The 13840-nt window shown below is 59.7% G+C and overlaps 1 protein-coding gene across 7 annotated transcripts in view; it reads right to left on the bottom strand.

The window, feature by feature from the left end:
* Positions 1-217: 217 nt before the first annotated feature.
* Positions 218-13840, bottom strand: part of CTDP1 (CTD phosphatase subunit 1) — a 41211-nt gene continuing 27588 nt past the window's right edge. For 4 of the 7 annotated variants that reach the window (XM_060121814.1, XM_060121815.1, XM_060121813.1 and 1 more), the window contains exons 12-13: positions 8478-8662; positions 3723-4588 (exon numbers count right to left, since the gene is read on the bottom strand). In XM_060121814.1, coding sequence (XP_059977797.1) covers positions 4300-4588; positions 8478-8662 — 474 coding nt within the window. In that variant the 3' untranslated portion in view covers positions 3723-4299. Of the gene's footprint in view, positions 952-3722; positions 4589-8477; positions 8663-13840 lie in introns of those variants that run through there. The other 3 variants (XM_060121819.1, XM_060121816.1, XM_060121818.1) reach the window with 2 other exon arrangements.

Raw genomic sequence — 13840 nt, forward strand, 5'->3', positions numbered from 1 at the left:
CATTCCTAAAGCTTTGGTGCAGTAAGGGACAGACTAACAGCCACGGACCGGCTTGAGAGGGTCATCTGCTTTTCTGTTTCAGCATCCAAGGCCCTGGTCATTCACCCAGGAATCGGCCCCGTGAGCGCCCTGGAGGGGAGCGGGACAGGGCAGCTCACCCACGCACGTGGTGCGAGAGCTGGATCCCGTGACGAGGGAACGGGGCAGAGCAGAAGGCTTACAAAAGGGACTTTTATTAAAGGAAAGAAAAATCTGTTTGGTGGGTCACGTATGAAATAGATATACAAAACTTTACATGCCCGGGAGGGCGGGGCCCTTTGTCCCGGCGCCCGCGGGAGCTGCAGGGCCCTGGGGGCAGCTGGGGGCCCCAGGCCTGTCCTCATCTCACGCCGATGCACGGCCTCGCTTGAAACCCGTGCATGTTCTGGTAGCTTCAGTCGTGAAAAAGCAGGCGGATGCTGGGCTGCCGCCGCCTCACCCCTCTGTCTGGTCGGACGCCCAGCCTTCACCCTAAGCAATGTGCTGCCTAGTTAAAGGAAAAACACCTCCCCACACCCCCCCGTCTTCCTGATAAAAAGCGCCAACTCCAGTCCCGCTGTGCGGCTCTGCTGGGCTCACCCAGGATCTTTGGCATGGCCGCGTTCCCTGCCCCGCTGTCCTTAACAAGTCGGCTTTCTTGTAGTGAAACTTCTAAAAACACCTCTTTCTGCAAAAGTGTGTTTCTGCAGGTGGAGCTCTGCAAACAGACATGTCCCTCTGGAGGAGGGGCAGCTCCCGGGACAGAGGTGAGTCGAGTGCACGCCCCGCGGTCACATGAGGTCGCCAAGCTCGGCCTCCAGCGCGGCCGCCATCTCGTCCGCCTCCGAGCTGCCCCCCTCCTCGTCCTCGCAGCTGGACGCTCCGCTGGACTCGCTGGCTGCGTCCTCTTCGTTCAGCTTCCTCTTGTGGCCCCTGCAAGGAAAGCACACGCACCGTGAGATGCTCGTGGCGCACACGCTCCCCGGCCCCTCGGCCGCCAGCCCCCATGCTTCCGGAACAGCCCTGACAGCACAGGCTGGGCACCAAGGCAGCCTCTGTCTCCGGCAGGTAATGAAATACCCAGGACGTGTGCAGGCGGGAGAGGGAGGGGCCCGGAGCTAGCTGCCGCTGGGAAGGGAGGCGGGGACAGCCGCCAGCAGACGGGTGTATGTTTTACATTCAGGTCTATGAAATCTATTTTGAGTTAACCGCTGAGTACATTTCTGACTGTGGGCTACGATTAATTATTCTGCATTTGGACATCAATAGTTCACAGCTGTTGTCGCACCATTTATCGAAAAGTTACGTAGGAATATATATACGCCCCCCAACAACTACTATGGTTTGGGGAAACCTTCTGAAGGGAAGAAACCCCCCAAAAGATTTACCTCTTAGAGACACAAAAGGCATCTCAAGCAGTCACAGACACACACGAGACTGGGAAAATGACGTGCAAGACTATGACGTCTATAACCTAAGACCTACAATACACACAGAAATTTCTACAACAGACAAGGAATAACCTAATTGTGAGAAACACTCCTCAAACAGAAAAGGGCAGTTGGCAGAAAAAAGGGCCAACGAACACTGAAAAAGATACTACGACGTAATTTGAAAAGCGAATCAAGGTGCCTGTCAGGAAGCACATTCAGCCCCCAGGCTGGCGGAAGTCAGAGGAGAGGGACCCCGGCCCCGGAGGGAGCACGTGACCCGAAGGGGAAGCGCGCGCTTACTGTGACCCAGCGCCGCCCATGCCCAGCCGCTGCGGCCTGGCTCGGCAGCACAGGCGGCTGGAAGGGAAAGTAAACCCGAAAGAAACCCCTCCTCTCGGTCCCGGCGGCACCGGGAGGAGGTCGGTGCAGGAAGGGGGCGCGGATGGGAAGCGACCCGGCGGCTGGGAGGGCGCCAGGGTCTGGACAAGAGGACGGAGCCGTGTGGACCCTGTGATGCGCTTTCAGGACAAACACTGACCAAGGTGTCTGCTGGAGCACAGCCACGGCTGGGACACGGCGCCCGGGCCTCGCCAGCTCGAGCCAAATCTGAGCAGACATGCGGCCTGAGGGTCCAGCCCCTCAGACACACTGCAGGGTTAGCTCTGGATCTGAGAGAGATGGTGGAGCCAAAGATGGTGCTAAGCGTTAAGCGTAATTAAGCTGAGGCGCTCGCACGATTCCCCTTCGCTGAGTGAACACAACAGATAAACTTAGAAACGACGTGCAGACGGAACAGTTTAGAGACTGCTTTCTCCTAACCCCAACGACACCCACGCTCCACGGGGCAGTGCCCAGCACCGCCTCCCAGGACAGAACTGGGCGGTCGCGTGTGTGCGCGTGGGCAGCGGTAACACACACGAGAGCAGAGCAGAGTCAGCCCCAGGCCTGAGTTGTGCTCAGCTGCGGGTGGCGGGCAGAGGGGGCTGAACCCCACCTTCCAGGCCCCCACTTGTGGCTGCACCGCCGGCGGCGCTGAGAGCACGTGGGGACGTGGTCTGTCCTCGAGGCTCCTCCCCAACCGCCCTCCACCTCCGGGGTGTCCCGCCTCCTGGGTGTCCCTGGGGCGGGTGCCGCGCGTGTTGTAAAGCAGATCCCCGTCTTCTGGTCACCGAGGGGACGAGCTTCCAGGAAGTAGCAAATCCAAGGGCAAAGAGGAGGTGTCCCCGTGACTGGTGAGGAAGCCCCCGGGTCCAGGAAGGGCCGGGCCCTCTGCCTGCCTACAGAGACCCTCACGCACCCCGAGCTGCTGCAACAAGGAAGCCGAGGCTGAGTCAGTGGACGGTGCCCGGCTGCGTCGGCCGGGATTGGTGCTCTCCTGCGGGGACGGCTCCACAGGTGGCACAGGGAGGCCTGGGAGGGACCCCGGGGCACGAGAAGTGCAGGCCCCTAGGAGGCTGATCCCGGGGCGTCCTGTTGATAAAACCTCCTGCACTGCCCTTGGGGCAAGTGCACTGCCCTCCTGCACTGCACTTGCCCCGCTGCAGGGCAGCCTTTTGGGACAGAACGGGCTGCACAGGGTGTCCCCCCCACCCCCCAGGGCGACGCCAGCTAACAGCTAGGCAGGACCCCACGGCTGTCGCAGCCTCTGTGCGGAGAGACAAATGTCGACTGTGCTGAGCCCGGCTGGTCCTGCGGGAGAGACCCTGGGACCTCGGTGTCCACTCATGCGGCCGTGTCCGGGGGCCTGGGGACCAGGGTTGGGGGCCGCAGCGGCAGTGCCTTGTGCTGGGAAGAGCAAAACCTGCAGTCTCGGTTAAACAATGTTTGGAGTATTCCTATATCCAACACGATTGAGTTTTAGTAATTAAAGATCACCTCAAAGACTGGACACAGCTGCAAGTCGCGGTTAATAGATGCCTAAAATTGATACCAGCTTCCTTTCCTCTCAGCAGAGCCTGCAATAATTGTATTCTGTTTTCACAACCAACAGCACAGTCCCCTAGAGAAATGCTAACAGATTTAATTTGGGGAAAATTTAAGGCTCAAGAATCAGCTCAGATTCAGCGTGGAATAAAGCAAGAACGTGAACAGGAACATAAATCACGTGTGTACGTTTCCTCCCTCACGTCCCAGCCTCTGAGCTCTTTGCTGTAAAGAGGCATGTGGACCCGCACCTGAAGTCTGCTGTTTAAAAGATGCACAATTATTTTAGCAACTACGGCAAACAAACACACATTATTATTTCATACCAGTGTCTAACCAACAAGATCAAACAATCCATAACACATTTATTTTTCAAATTGCTGGTTACAACCAGCTTGGTATTTTTGGCAGAAAGAAAAAGAACAGAGCAGCACGGCAGGTGGTAAGGTCACTATTTTACCTAACAAAAGCTGTTTCAGGTACGTGTGTGCATGTGTCCACGTGCGTGAAGGGGAGCACCTGCCCTGGGGTGTGGAAGGCCATCTGGACCCCGAGGCAGAGAGGACGCGTGTGGGCTCCTGCCTGCCCTGTCTGGTCACGACAGCGGAGGCTCTGCTGCTTCTTCAAAGAGGTGCACGTGTAGGTCACTGTAACACAACACCGGGCTCCAGGGCGTGTGCTCAGGTCAGGGCCACAGGGCGAGAGGGCACGTTCCAAGGAAAAATCGTACGGGCCACATCTGTTGAACTGTTTCTGAAAAACCTGAGAACTCAGGTGATGTCACCTATCTTGAGACAAAGTCTTCTGACCCCTGTCCTGGTCTTGGCTTCCTGCATCTTCGCCGTGAAGCGTGCGGATGGGGACCTCTGAGCTGGGCTCTAGGTGTAGAAGCGTGGACGCTTTGGATTTTCCCATAGTAGCGTTTTTACTTGAAAAACGGGTCCCGATGTGTCAGATGACGTTCCCCATCACATTTGGCAAGGTGCCAGTCATTACGTCCCTGGCAGTCCTGCCACGTGCGCGCCGAGGGCCTGGCGGTGCCGTCTGAGACGCTGTCCCCAGGACCCTTCGGCGATTCTCCGTCTCTGCGGCTCTGGGAACATATCCCGTCTGTTCTCTGATACGCGGTTGCCCTCTCGGGCAGCTTCTCCGGCCTCTTCTGTCTTGTCTGTGGCTCATTCTTCTGTCTCTCCGATGTCTCACGATTCTCTTTGCTGGAAACCGGACGTTTTAGTTACTGCGCTGCAGCCGCTCCGGGCACTGGTCTCCCCTCCCCACAGGGCGGGGCTGTTCTGGGGAAGCTGCTGCACCGGCACCGCCCCCCCCAACAGCGCAACGTCTCTGGGGTCCAGCCTTGGGCGCGGGCTCAGCGCAGGGAGACAGAAAGGCACACACGACTAAAACAGCGCCGCTTTTTATCCACCGCACTGCAGGGCCCAGAAGCCGTCACGAAGCACCGTGGCAGGGAGGGGGGGGACAGCCAGCCCCCTCGCCATCAGCACGGCCCTCCACGGTCGGAGGGCAACTTGAAGCAGCTACCAGGCCAAGAGTGCGAAGGCCTTCCGACCTCGGCGAGCCCGCCTTCAGAAATCGACTGTGTGTGATGAGCTCGCACACGCAAAGGGCTGGGGCCCAGGGCGTCACCACGGTGCTGTCGGCTACGGCAGGTTAAACATCACAGATCGACACACGAATCGACGGGAAGCCACGTGTCCACGCGACAGAAGGGCAGCTCCTCAGCCACAGCCTGGGGAATTTACAACCTGAGCCGAGCACCTTGGTCCCAGGGTCACCAGCTGGCAGCGCAGACAGAAGGTGTCCGACGGCAAGGCAGCGACAGGGTAGAGGTGGAGGGCTGGCTGCAAAGCGGCCTCCGGGCTCCACCGCGGCAGCAGAGCTGGGTCTGCTCTCTGGTCACAAACACCGGGCCCACGTCTCCTCCATCTTTAGAAATGACCAACGTCCCCAGCGTAGTAAAGACAGCCTTGCCTAGGTGACCACGCAGCACTGAGAACAGCTCTCACGCATGAGGGCCTCCGCACAACTTCGCACCGTCCGTCTACCCGTTCGGCCGGGACCCCGGCCACCGCACCCCTGCGGAGAAGGGGAGGCGGCAGAGGACCGGGCGGTGGGAGCCCGGGACGCGGGTCAGGAGCTGCGCCTTTAGACGTGGAGTGACGCTCCTGACTAGTTCACCACGGGACCGGGTGGGATGGGGAAGGCGCCGAGACTAAACTCTCTGGCACTTAGAGAGCGGGCTTCGGGGAGAGAGAGCCGGCTTCCGCTGGCCAAGCCGACCGCCCACGACACGAGACCCCAGGCCGCGTCTCCTGCGAGTGGCGGGGGCAGGGCGGCGTCTCCGACGCCTGCAGACGTCTCGTCTGCCAAGTGCCTGCCACACGGCCCTGACTTCTTACTCAGGGATCTACCTCAAGGAGCGGAAGTGCCCCTCCAGCTGCCGTGTGTAAGACGGGCGTCTGACGTCTGTTCATTTGAAAGAAGAGTGGATCGGTTCTCAGTGGACAAGCCCAAACCCCACCCCCGTCCTTCCATCAGAAGTCACCTTCAAGTTCCAGTGACATTAAGATCCCGTAGAGGAGCCTGGCCACTCAGGCCGGCAGGACGTGCTGCCAACCGCTCGGGAGAAGCCAGGCTGCGACCCAGGGCGCAAGGCGCCAGCGCTCGCAGCAAAGGCCGTGGACCGAAATGTCCCGCAGGCAAGAAACAAACCCCCCAAACAAGCCTGACTTAATTTCAAGTAGAAACGCTACTATGGGAAAGTCCAAAGCATCCACACTTCTACACCCAGAGCCCACTGACAGGAATAAAACCTGCGCGAAAACCACATTCGCCAGCTTCTGGGCAGAGAAAGGGGTGAGCTCCCAAGCCCGATCACGGCGCCTCAGCCCCGACGCAGGGCAGACTCGACGTCGGGTACAGGGAGACGCTGAGCGGCGGAGGGGCAGGCGGGGGCGGGAACAAGGGTCTCTGGCCACCCAGGGGGAGGCGGTGTCCGGGTGGACCCTGGGCTTTGGACTCATCTCAGATTCCCACAGCGCTGAGGTCAAGCCCCACGGCACGGTGTGAAACAGCAGCTGCAGTGAGGATGGTGAGGAGGCCCGGGCCGGGGTGAAGGGGGGCTCCCGATCACCCCCGCCCACCCCCCCCCGGGCCCAGCGCGGACCACAGCCCCGGCCCCCGCGCTGGACTCCCCGGCACTGTGCAGGGCCGAGAGGAGCCGCGGTGGGCGCAGGCCACACGCCTCTGACCCCGATGGCAGCCCCGACCACCGCAGGCAAGGCTTTCTCCGCGTGGCCCCGAGCTACTTCCCGTGTGGGCAGATGACTCCGTGGAGACAAAGCAGGCCGCGCGCCCCAGGACTCCGGCCCGTCCTTCCCAGTCTTAGAGAAAAGGCTCTGTCTTCCTCTTCACTTGGCAGGCGCAGCAGCGCAGCAGCAGTGGAACCGGGGCTCCGGGAGCACACTCCTCAGAGGGGCCCCAGCTCTCTATGTCCCTCGAGAGCCCCACGGGGCCCTCGCGCGGAGCTGAAGACGCAGCTGGGTCAAACACCTGTGTAAGGCAGGGGTCCCCAACCCCTGGGCCTCGGACTGGTCCATGGCCTGTTAGGAACCGGGCCGCACGGCAGGAGGGGAGTGGCGGGCGAGCGAAGCTCCATCTCTGTTGACAGCAGCTCCTGTCGCTCGCATCACTGTCAGGTCAGCGGCGACATCAAATTCTCAGGGGGGATGAACGCTGCGGGGAACTGTGCACGCGAGGGGTCCTGGTTGCACACTCCCTATGAGGATCTAATGCCTGATGATCTGGGGTGGAGCTGAGGTGGGGACGCTGGGACCCGCTGGGGAGCGGCTGCAGATAGATTCTCATTAGCAGGGAGGTTTGGCTGCCCAGAGACCATAGTAAATCAATGGCTCGCAGACTCGTATCAAAACCCTGTGAGTGAGTGGCAAGTGACGGCAAGCTCAGGGCTCCCGCTGATTCTGCACTGTGGTAAACGGTATACTTATTTCATCGCACGTTACAATGTAATAACAGAAACAGGGTACACGACAGACGTAATGCCTGAATCACCCCGGAAGAAACCGCCCCTCCCCTACCACAGGTTGATTCCTGGCTGGGGAACTAAGAGGCCACGTGCTGCGAGGTACGGCAAAAACAAAACAAAGCAAAACAAAACATCCATCCGTACGCACGTGCATCCATCCGTACGCATGTGCATACCGGTAAGTAAGCAAAGGAAAATACAATGAAACGGAAAAGCAAGCACCGTCGTGCCATCCTGCCTGACTCAGCGTCAGCACTCACAGTCCTAACAGCCGAGTGACCCCGAGGGCAGACACTGGTGTGGGCAGCTGCCCTCGGCCCACGCCCTGTACACGCCCGAGGTCACGCGGGGGCCAGTTCTCACCACGACCTGCCTCTGAACACTCGAAACCCTGGGGCTGTGAACACACCGCGCAGCTGGACACAGAGCACGGGGCCGCCATCGGTGGACAGCACGCTGCTCCCGGCCGTGTCCCACCCTGGGCCCACACACAGCAGCCCTCCAGACATGAGCGGGGACTCAGGGAGAGGGGCCCCACCGCAGGCTCCTGGGTCGCTGGGACCACACCTGGGCACGAACCACCACCCACAACACACACTCTGTGAAGGGGAAGAGTTACATCTGCCCGAATGGTAACTGAATCACAAAAAACGATAAAAATCAAGGGCACCACAAACGTAATATTCTAAACAACCTGTAACGTGCTTTGTATGTTTCAGAAACAGGACAGTGACCTTTGCCCTCTCAGGACCACCCAGACCGACGTCTTTAGGTCTCTTACCCCCTTCACTATTGCCTTGAAAATGATACCCACACACCATGGTCCGTAACAACACTGGGAAGATACAGCAGGATAACAACAGTGCACTGATCAACACGGAAGGTGTCTGGCGCTTGGAAGCTGTCTGGCACTCGCGGGGCAGCACACAGGGCCCCCCTCACCTGGGCAACCCCCCGCCTCCCAGCCCCTCCCCTGCACCTGAGCCCCCCTCCGCTCCTGGGCCCCCGACTGCCCCCCTTCCTCTCGCAGGCCCCCTCACCTGGGCCCCCGGCCGTCTGCTGCATTCCTCTCGGTGGGTGGCGCTGACCTGAGCGTGGGCCCCCTCGGGGCCCCCAGGGCCTCGGGCTGCCCGGGCCTCGGTCCCCGCTGCCGGTCCTCCCGATCTCCCGGCTTCTTCTTCTCGCTGTCACTGTCATCGCTGCCCTCTCCTAGGATGTCATCCACCTAACGAAGGGCCAAGAGTCAGCACAAGATCACCTTTCCGAAGAATCCTCGCGACGGCCCCTCCCTCGGGAGTGACACCACCGCAGATTTCTGCACGGGCCCCGCTTCCCGTGACTAAGCACGCAGGACACCCCGTAAAGCTCCAACACGGGGCCTGCCGCGAGACGGATGCTTACAACCAGCACCGAGGAGCGTGGACAAAGCCCACGGGGTGCACGACGGGAGGCAGAGGTGGCCTGGGCTGTCCCTCCTCCACGCCCACCTCGCTGGGTCCTGGGACCCACGCGGCCACGTGTGGGGTGCCTGCCCGTCTGTCTTCTCTGACAGACCTCAGGCTTAACTGTTCACAGACACGGCAAGGGAGGGGGCTTGGGGGGCAGGGGGCAGGGCCCCGACGACACCTGATGCCCACGACGGCGGACGGGGCGCTGGAAAGGGGAAGGCAGCGGCGAGAGGAGGCCGGGCCCACGTTTCCTGAACACGGACCCGCCAGCACCTTTTCCAGGAAGGAGCAGAGACCCCGTGTCCCATCAGCTAGCGTAACTACGTTCTTATGGCCTCAGAGCGGGGTCATCGCTTAACAAGTTTGATCTGTGAAGCTGCTTCAAGTGTGCGAAGCGACAAGAGATTTGCTCACCGGGCTCTGCCCCCGTGAGCTCCCAGCCAGAGCTCCCAAACCCCCGGAGTCTCCTGGACGAGGGAGCACCTTTGCTCTAATGAGGCGACCGTGGTGGACTCTGGGGTGGGGCCGGTCACCCAGAAGCACCAGCGGATGAGCGCCCTGGACCTTTCCACCCCACCCCGCCCCCAGGGAGCCTCCCTAGAACCCCCGAGGCACAGGGCTCGGGAGCCTCTGGCCAGGACCCTCCCGACCTCACCCGTGTGCCCTTCACCCGCCGCCAGTCAGGTCTCGACCGCGTGCCCGATTCCGCGTTTCCCAAGTTCTCAGCCGCCCCGGCAGGGGTGTGGGAACCGACAGGCGGCCGGCTGGTCAGAAGGACGCGTGACAACCCGGGACCCCCCATTTACGACTGCGTGTGGCGTCGGGGAGTCCCGTGGGCCGTGCGCGTCCTGTGTTTCTCGACTGCTGGCTGCGGCTGCGGGTGAAGGTCTCAGGGCGAAGCCGGGGGGCACTGCCACACCCCTGGTCAACCAAGCAAGAGCGACCGTGCACCGAACGCTCAGGGGACGCCCTCGCGGCTCCAGCGCAGCGAGGCTGGAGCCCAGCTAACAGCCAGCACTCGGGGGCCGCGCGGCACACGCGAGACAGAGGGCGGCCGGCGGGGGGGCGAGGGCTGTGCCACGCGGGCTCTTGGGCTTTTGGAACTTTAAACTACGGGGCGGGATGGCTACCTTATCAAGCTCAGAAAACACGCCAAGGAAGGAAGGCTGTGAGGTGGACTTCACTCACGGGAACTCTGACTTCTTCCAGCAAACCACCCACTTCTAACTGAGCCCTGAGTCAGGGAGGCTCCCGTGGGGCCCAGAACCCAGGACGACCAGGGGATGCCCCTTCGGCACCCCTCCCACGCCCGCAGCACCCTCCTGGGTGTGTGCCCTGCACACCTGCTGCTCCCCGTGGCTCTACTGGGCCCGCTTCCCTGTGAGAGTCGTGGACTCGCAGTGCGTGGCAGGGACACCTCGGGGAAGGCACCGCAAACGGGACAGAACGGGTTTCAACCCTCTGATTAAATTCGAGGGCGGGGGGAGCACCCCCTCTACAGAGCAGCTCTGATCAGCGACCGCCAGCCACACCCTGAGCGCTCGGGCCAAGGCTGACGTCTTTGAACCACTGTATCCAATTTCAAGTCTATCAACACGCAGTCTAGGGAGGAACAACGCGCAGGGACCTCACAAGTTAAACTACGGAAACATTTTAATTGACAGTTAAAGTGTTGGCTTTATCGTCAGGGGTCACAAGATCTTCACACGTAATATATCCTCTCGGGTTAAACTAAAGGCACCTAACAAAAAGCATCTAATTGTATTAATTCTAACAGGTTATTGGCTTCACCGGTATATTTAGGTGGCTGTACTTAACTTCATTTTGATAAGCAAACCTCCTCTTGTCAAATTTTGCTCTGAAAATACTTCAGGTCTTTAACTCTGCATCCCACCTTCGCAGGGGAAAAGAAAGAACTAAAAGAAGCCAATCATTTAAAATCTCCCCGAAGCACACAATCCCAGCAGCTCAGGGACCGCGGGGCGACCCCAGCCTGGAACGCACGCCAGGCCGCCCACAAAGGGCTCGCAGCTCGGCGGCGTTAGCCTCAGGCCTGGCGGACAGCGCGGGCTCGTCCCGCAGGAGGTCTGGTCTCATTTAACCCTGCCTGGTGTGCTCCCCTGGCTTCCCTCACATAAAGTTCTGTATGAGGACAACTTTGCACTTCCTGGAAAACAGGGATCTGTAATGAACCATTTACTTCGTAAATGTTGTTTTAAAAATGCTCGTGTAAAGATTTTAAAATCTTAATTAAGGGAAAATCTAAAAGCAAGTATGTGAAGAGAAATACAAAGTTCACTTTTTCCTCAAGTACTGAAATCTCTCAAAGGGCAAGCACGAATGACATCAAACGCTCTTGGGAATGTTTCCATCCATCGACTTGGAAGATGCAGGTCATGAAGACTTAGTAAAACTCATCTCAGCTTCTGACCCGTGGAAGCGAGGCAGACGAGAGAGAAACAGAAGAAATGGAAACAGCAAGTCCAGGCCAAGAACGGCCAGAGGGGACACGGCCTTGTCCCAGCCCTGGTCCCAGCACTTTCTTCTCACCATTCTGTTACTTTGCCTGCAGAGGGAGGGAACCTGAGGCAGCGAGGGCCGCACGCAGAGCATGAGTGAGCTGCTCTAAGCGACTAACAGCACCACCTGTGAAGAGGACACGCCTCCGAGGACTACGGGCGTGAATTCTAAGCTCTGGTCTCAGGCAACGCGCTTCCGGTGAGGTAGAAATGATACCACCTGAAGGGTCTTTAGACCGACACCAACGTACTCCTCTCTTGGCCAGAAGAACAAACGTCCTGGTCATTCCCTTAATGTGCTGCATTCTCACGAAATAAAACCGAAAGCACTACTGGGCCTATTGAACTTAACTTTCTCTGACGACGCTCCCGTGATGTGGAAAAGGACCAGAAGGTGGCCGTGCACACACCCACGTGGTCGACCCTCGTCTAGACTCCACACTTCAGGGGAACGCCACCAGAGTCTGCTGTCCCCTCGGCAGCAGCGGAGGGGACGCGCTCCTGGGGCCCACAGAGCTCCGCGTTCCGCAGGAAGCGCCCCGGTGGCCGGGCCCGACGGTCTCCGTGCGCTTGGCACCCACCTGCCCCCCACGGGCCGGCCCAGCAGAGTCTGTGGAACAGGCCCTCTGGGAAGTGAGAGCCAGGCCAGGACGTGCCTCTACCCCACCGTCGGCACTACCGTGCTGTTTCCACGCGTGCGTTATCTTCAATCTCAAGTGTTTCTCCTGAAGCCCGACGTGCGGTACCTCAAAACACTGGAGTCCATGACAGTGACTGCGGGGCTGCCCACCTCCTGACACCCAGATGGCACGGCGCGGTGGTAAGACACGCTGACTTTGGGAGCCTGTTCCCCACACTGACCCTGACGGCCCGCCCAGGAGCGCCCGCCCCGCCTCAGGCTCGGGTACAGTCCCGGGAAGAGAACCGACCTCACACGGGTGTCGAGGCTGACCGGGCTGCACAGAAACAGGACCACAGGGCGAGCCCGGCCAAGCAAAAGGGCCGAAGACAAAAGGAGAAGACTCAGGTGGTCGTGAAAACAAACCATTAAACCTCTGCAGATACGTACTGCTCCTAAATCACGCAGTAAGGACACCCAGTACCCGAGCAACGCGTGCTCTGGCCTCACATCAGCTCAGGTTAGCCCACGCGTGGGGGGAGGAGGGCAAGCGGGTGTCAACCCCGACCCCCAACCCGTGACCATCTGTGTCCCGCTGGGCCGGCCTTTCCCACAGCCCGCTTCCATCCCAGGGGAGAAGGAGCCTGGATGTCGTGACCACCTCTGAAGAAATTCCACAACTGGCCAAACTAGTCTATGCCATCAAAGGCAGTAAATTGAAGTCTTCCACCAAACCTGAGGTTTTCAGCCATTATCTCCCCAAGTATTTTTTCTGCACCGATCTCTCCCTCTTATCAGCTCAGATGACACAAACATTCAACTTCTGATTTGACCCCGGTGTCCCTGAGACGCTGACCCCCGGCCCGGGCTGTTTTCCTGTTGTTCCTCAGGGTGATTCCTATAACCCTGTCTTCAAGTTCACTTAATCTTTCCTCGACACTCCCGTCACCAGGGGTCCTCCTGGTGAATTTCAGGGCATCTGCCTGAGTGCGTGTCCAGTCCTGATGTTTCCGTGTGGTTCTTCTTCGTGGTCTGCACTCTCTTCAAGGCTGTGCCTCTCCCAATGGCCACGGCCACGGCCACGCCCGCTGCTGTAGTGCTGGTCTGACGATCCCAACGCCTGGGCTATCCGGGTAGGCGCCTGCTGTCACTCTCTTGGGAATCGCCTGTTGCTGTGTTCGCGTGTTGAGTAACTGTTAAATCGTGTGCTGGACATCCTGAATATCATGTCCTGGTAGAAGCTCTGGAGAACAGGGTTTCGTGTTTTAGCAGGTGACCAGCCCAGTCAGGCTAAGATGGAAAGTTCTGTCCTGCCGGCCGTGGACTGCAATGTGAGTTTCACGCCTCTGCAGTGCTGTCCGCCCCACACCCAGCACGACTGGGATCGACTTCTAACAAACAGTTGAAGACAAAAAAAGTGGGAGGAGCAGAAACAGAGCCGGAAGCCAAGGCAGCACACGGGACGCACGCACACCGGCACACGCGGGCCACCGCAGAGCGAGAGTGGCGCAGGAAGGTGGCAGAGGAGGGAGGTGTCCGTGCGCTCAGAGCGCCCGCAGGCATGAGATGCAGCCGCGTCAAGCGCGCCAGAGGAAGAGTGCAACCCTGCACTGGCCGGGGGGCGCGGCACGTGGGCGCCGTCCACACGCGCTGCCCGCATCTGCTCCCCCGACACGTGCGCCGCCTGTGCATCGTGCTAACTGTGCACCTCCAGCTGAGCAGACGCCGCACGGCAGGCGCTGTGAGAACTTTCCACGCTTTTCTTGTGCATCTGCTGGTAACAAAAACACGTGCTGACAGAACTGATCACCAGCAAA

The sequence above is a fragment of the Lagenorhynchus albirostris genome, chromosome 14, assembly GCF_949774975.1.
Source record: "Lagenorhynchus albirostris chromosome 14, mLagAlb1.1, whole genome shotgun sequence".
Classification (NCBI taxonomy): Eukaryota; Metazoa; Chordata; class Mammalia; order Artiodactyla; family Delphinidae; genus Lagenorhynchus; species Lagenorhynchus albirostris.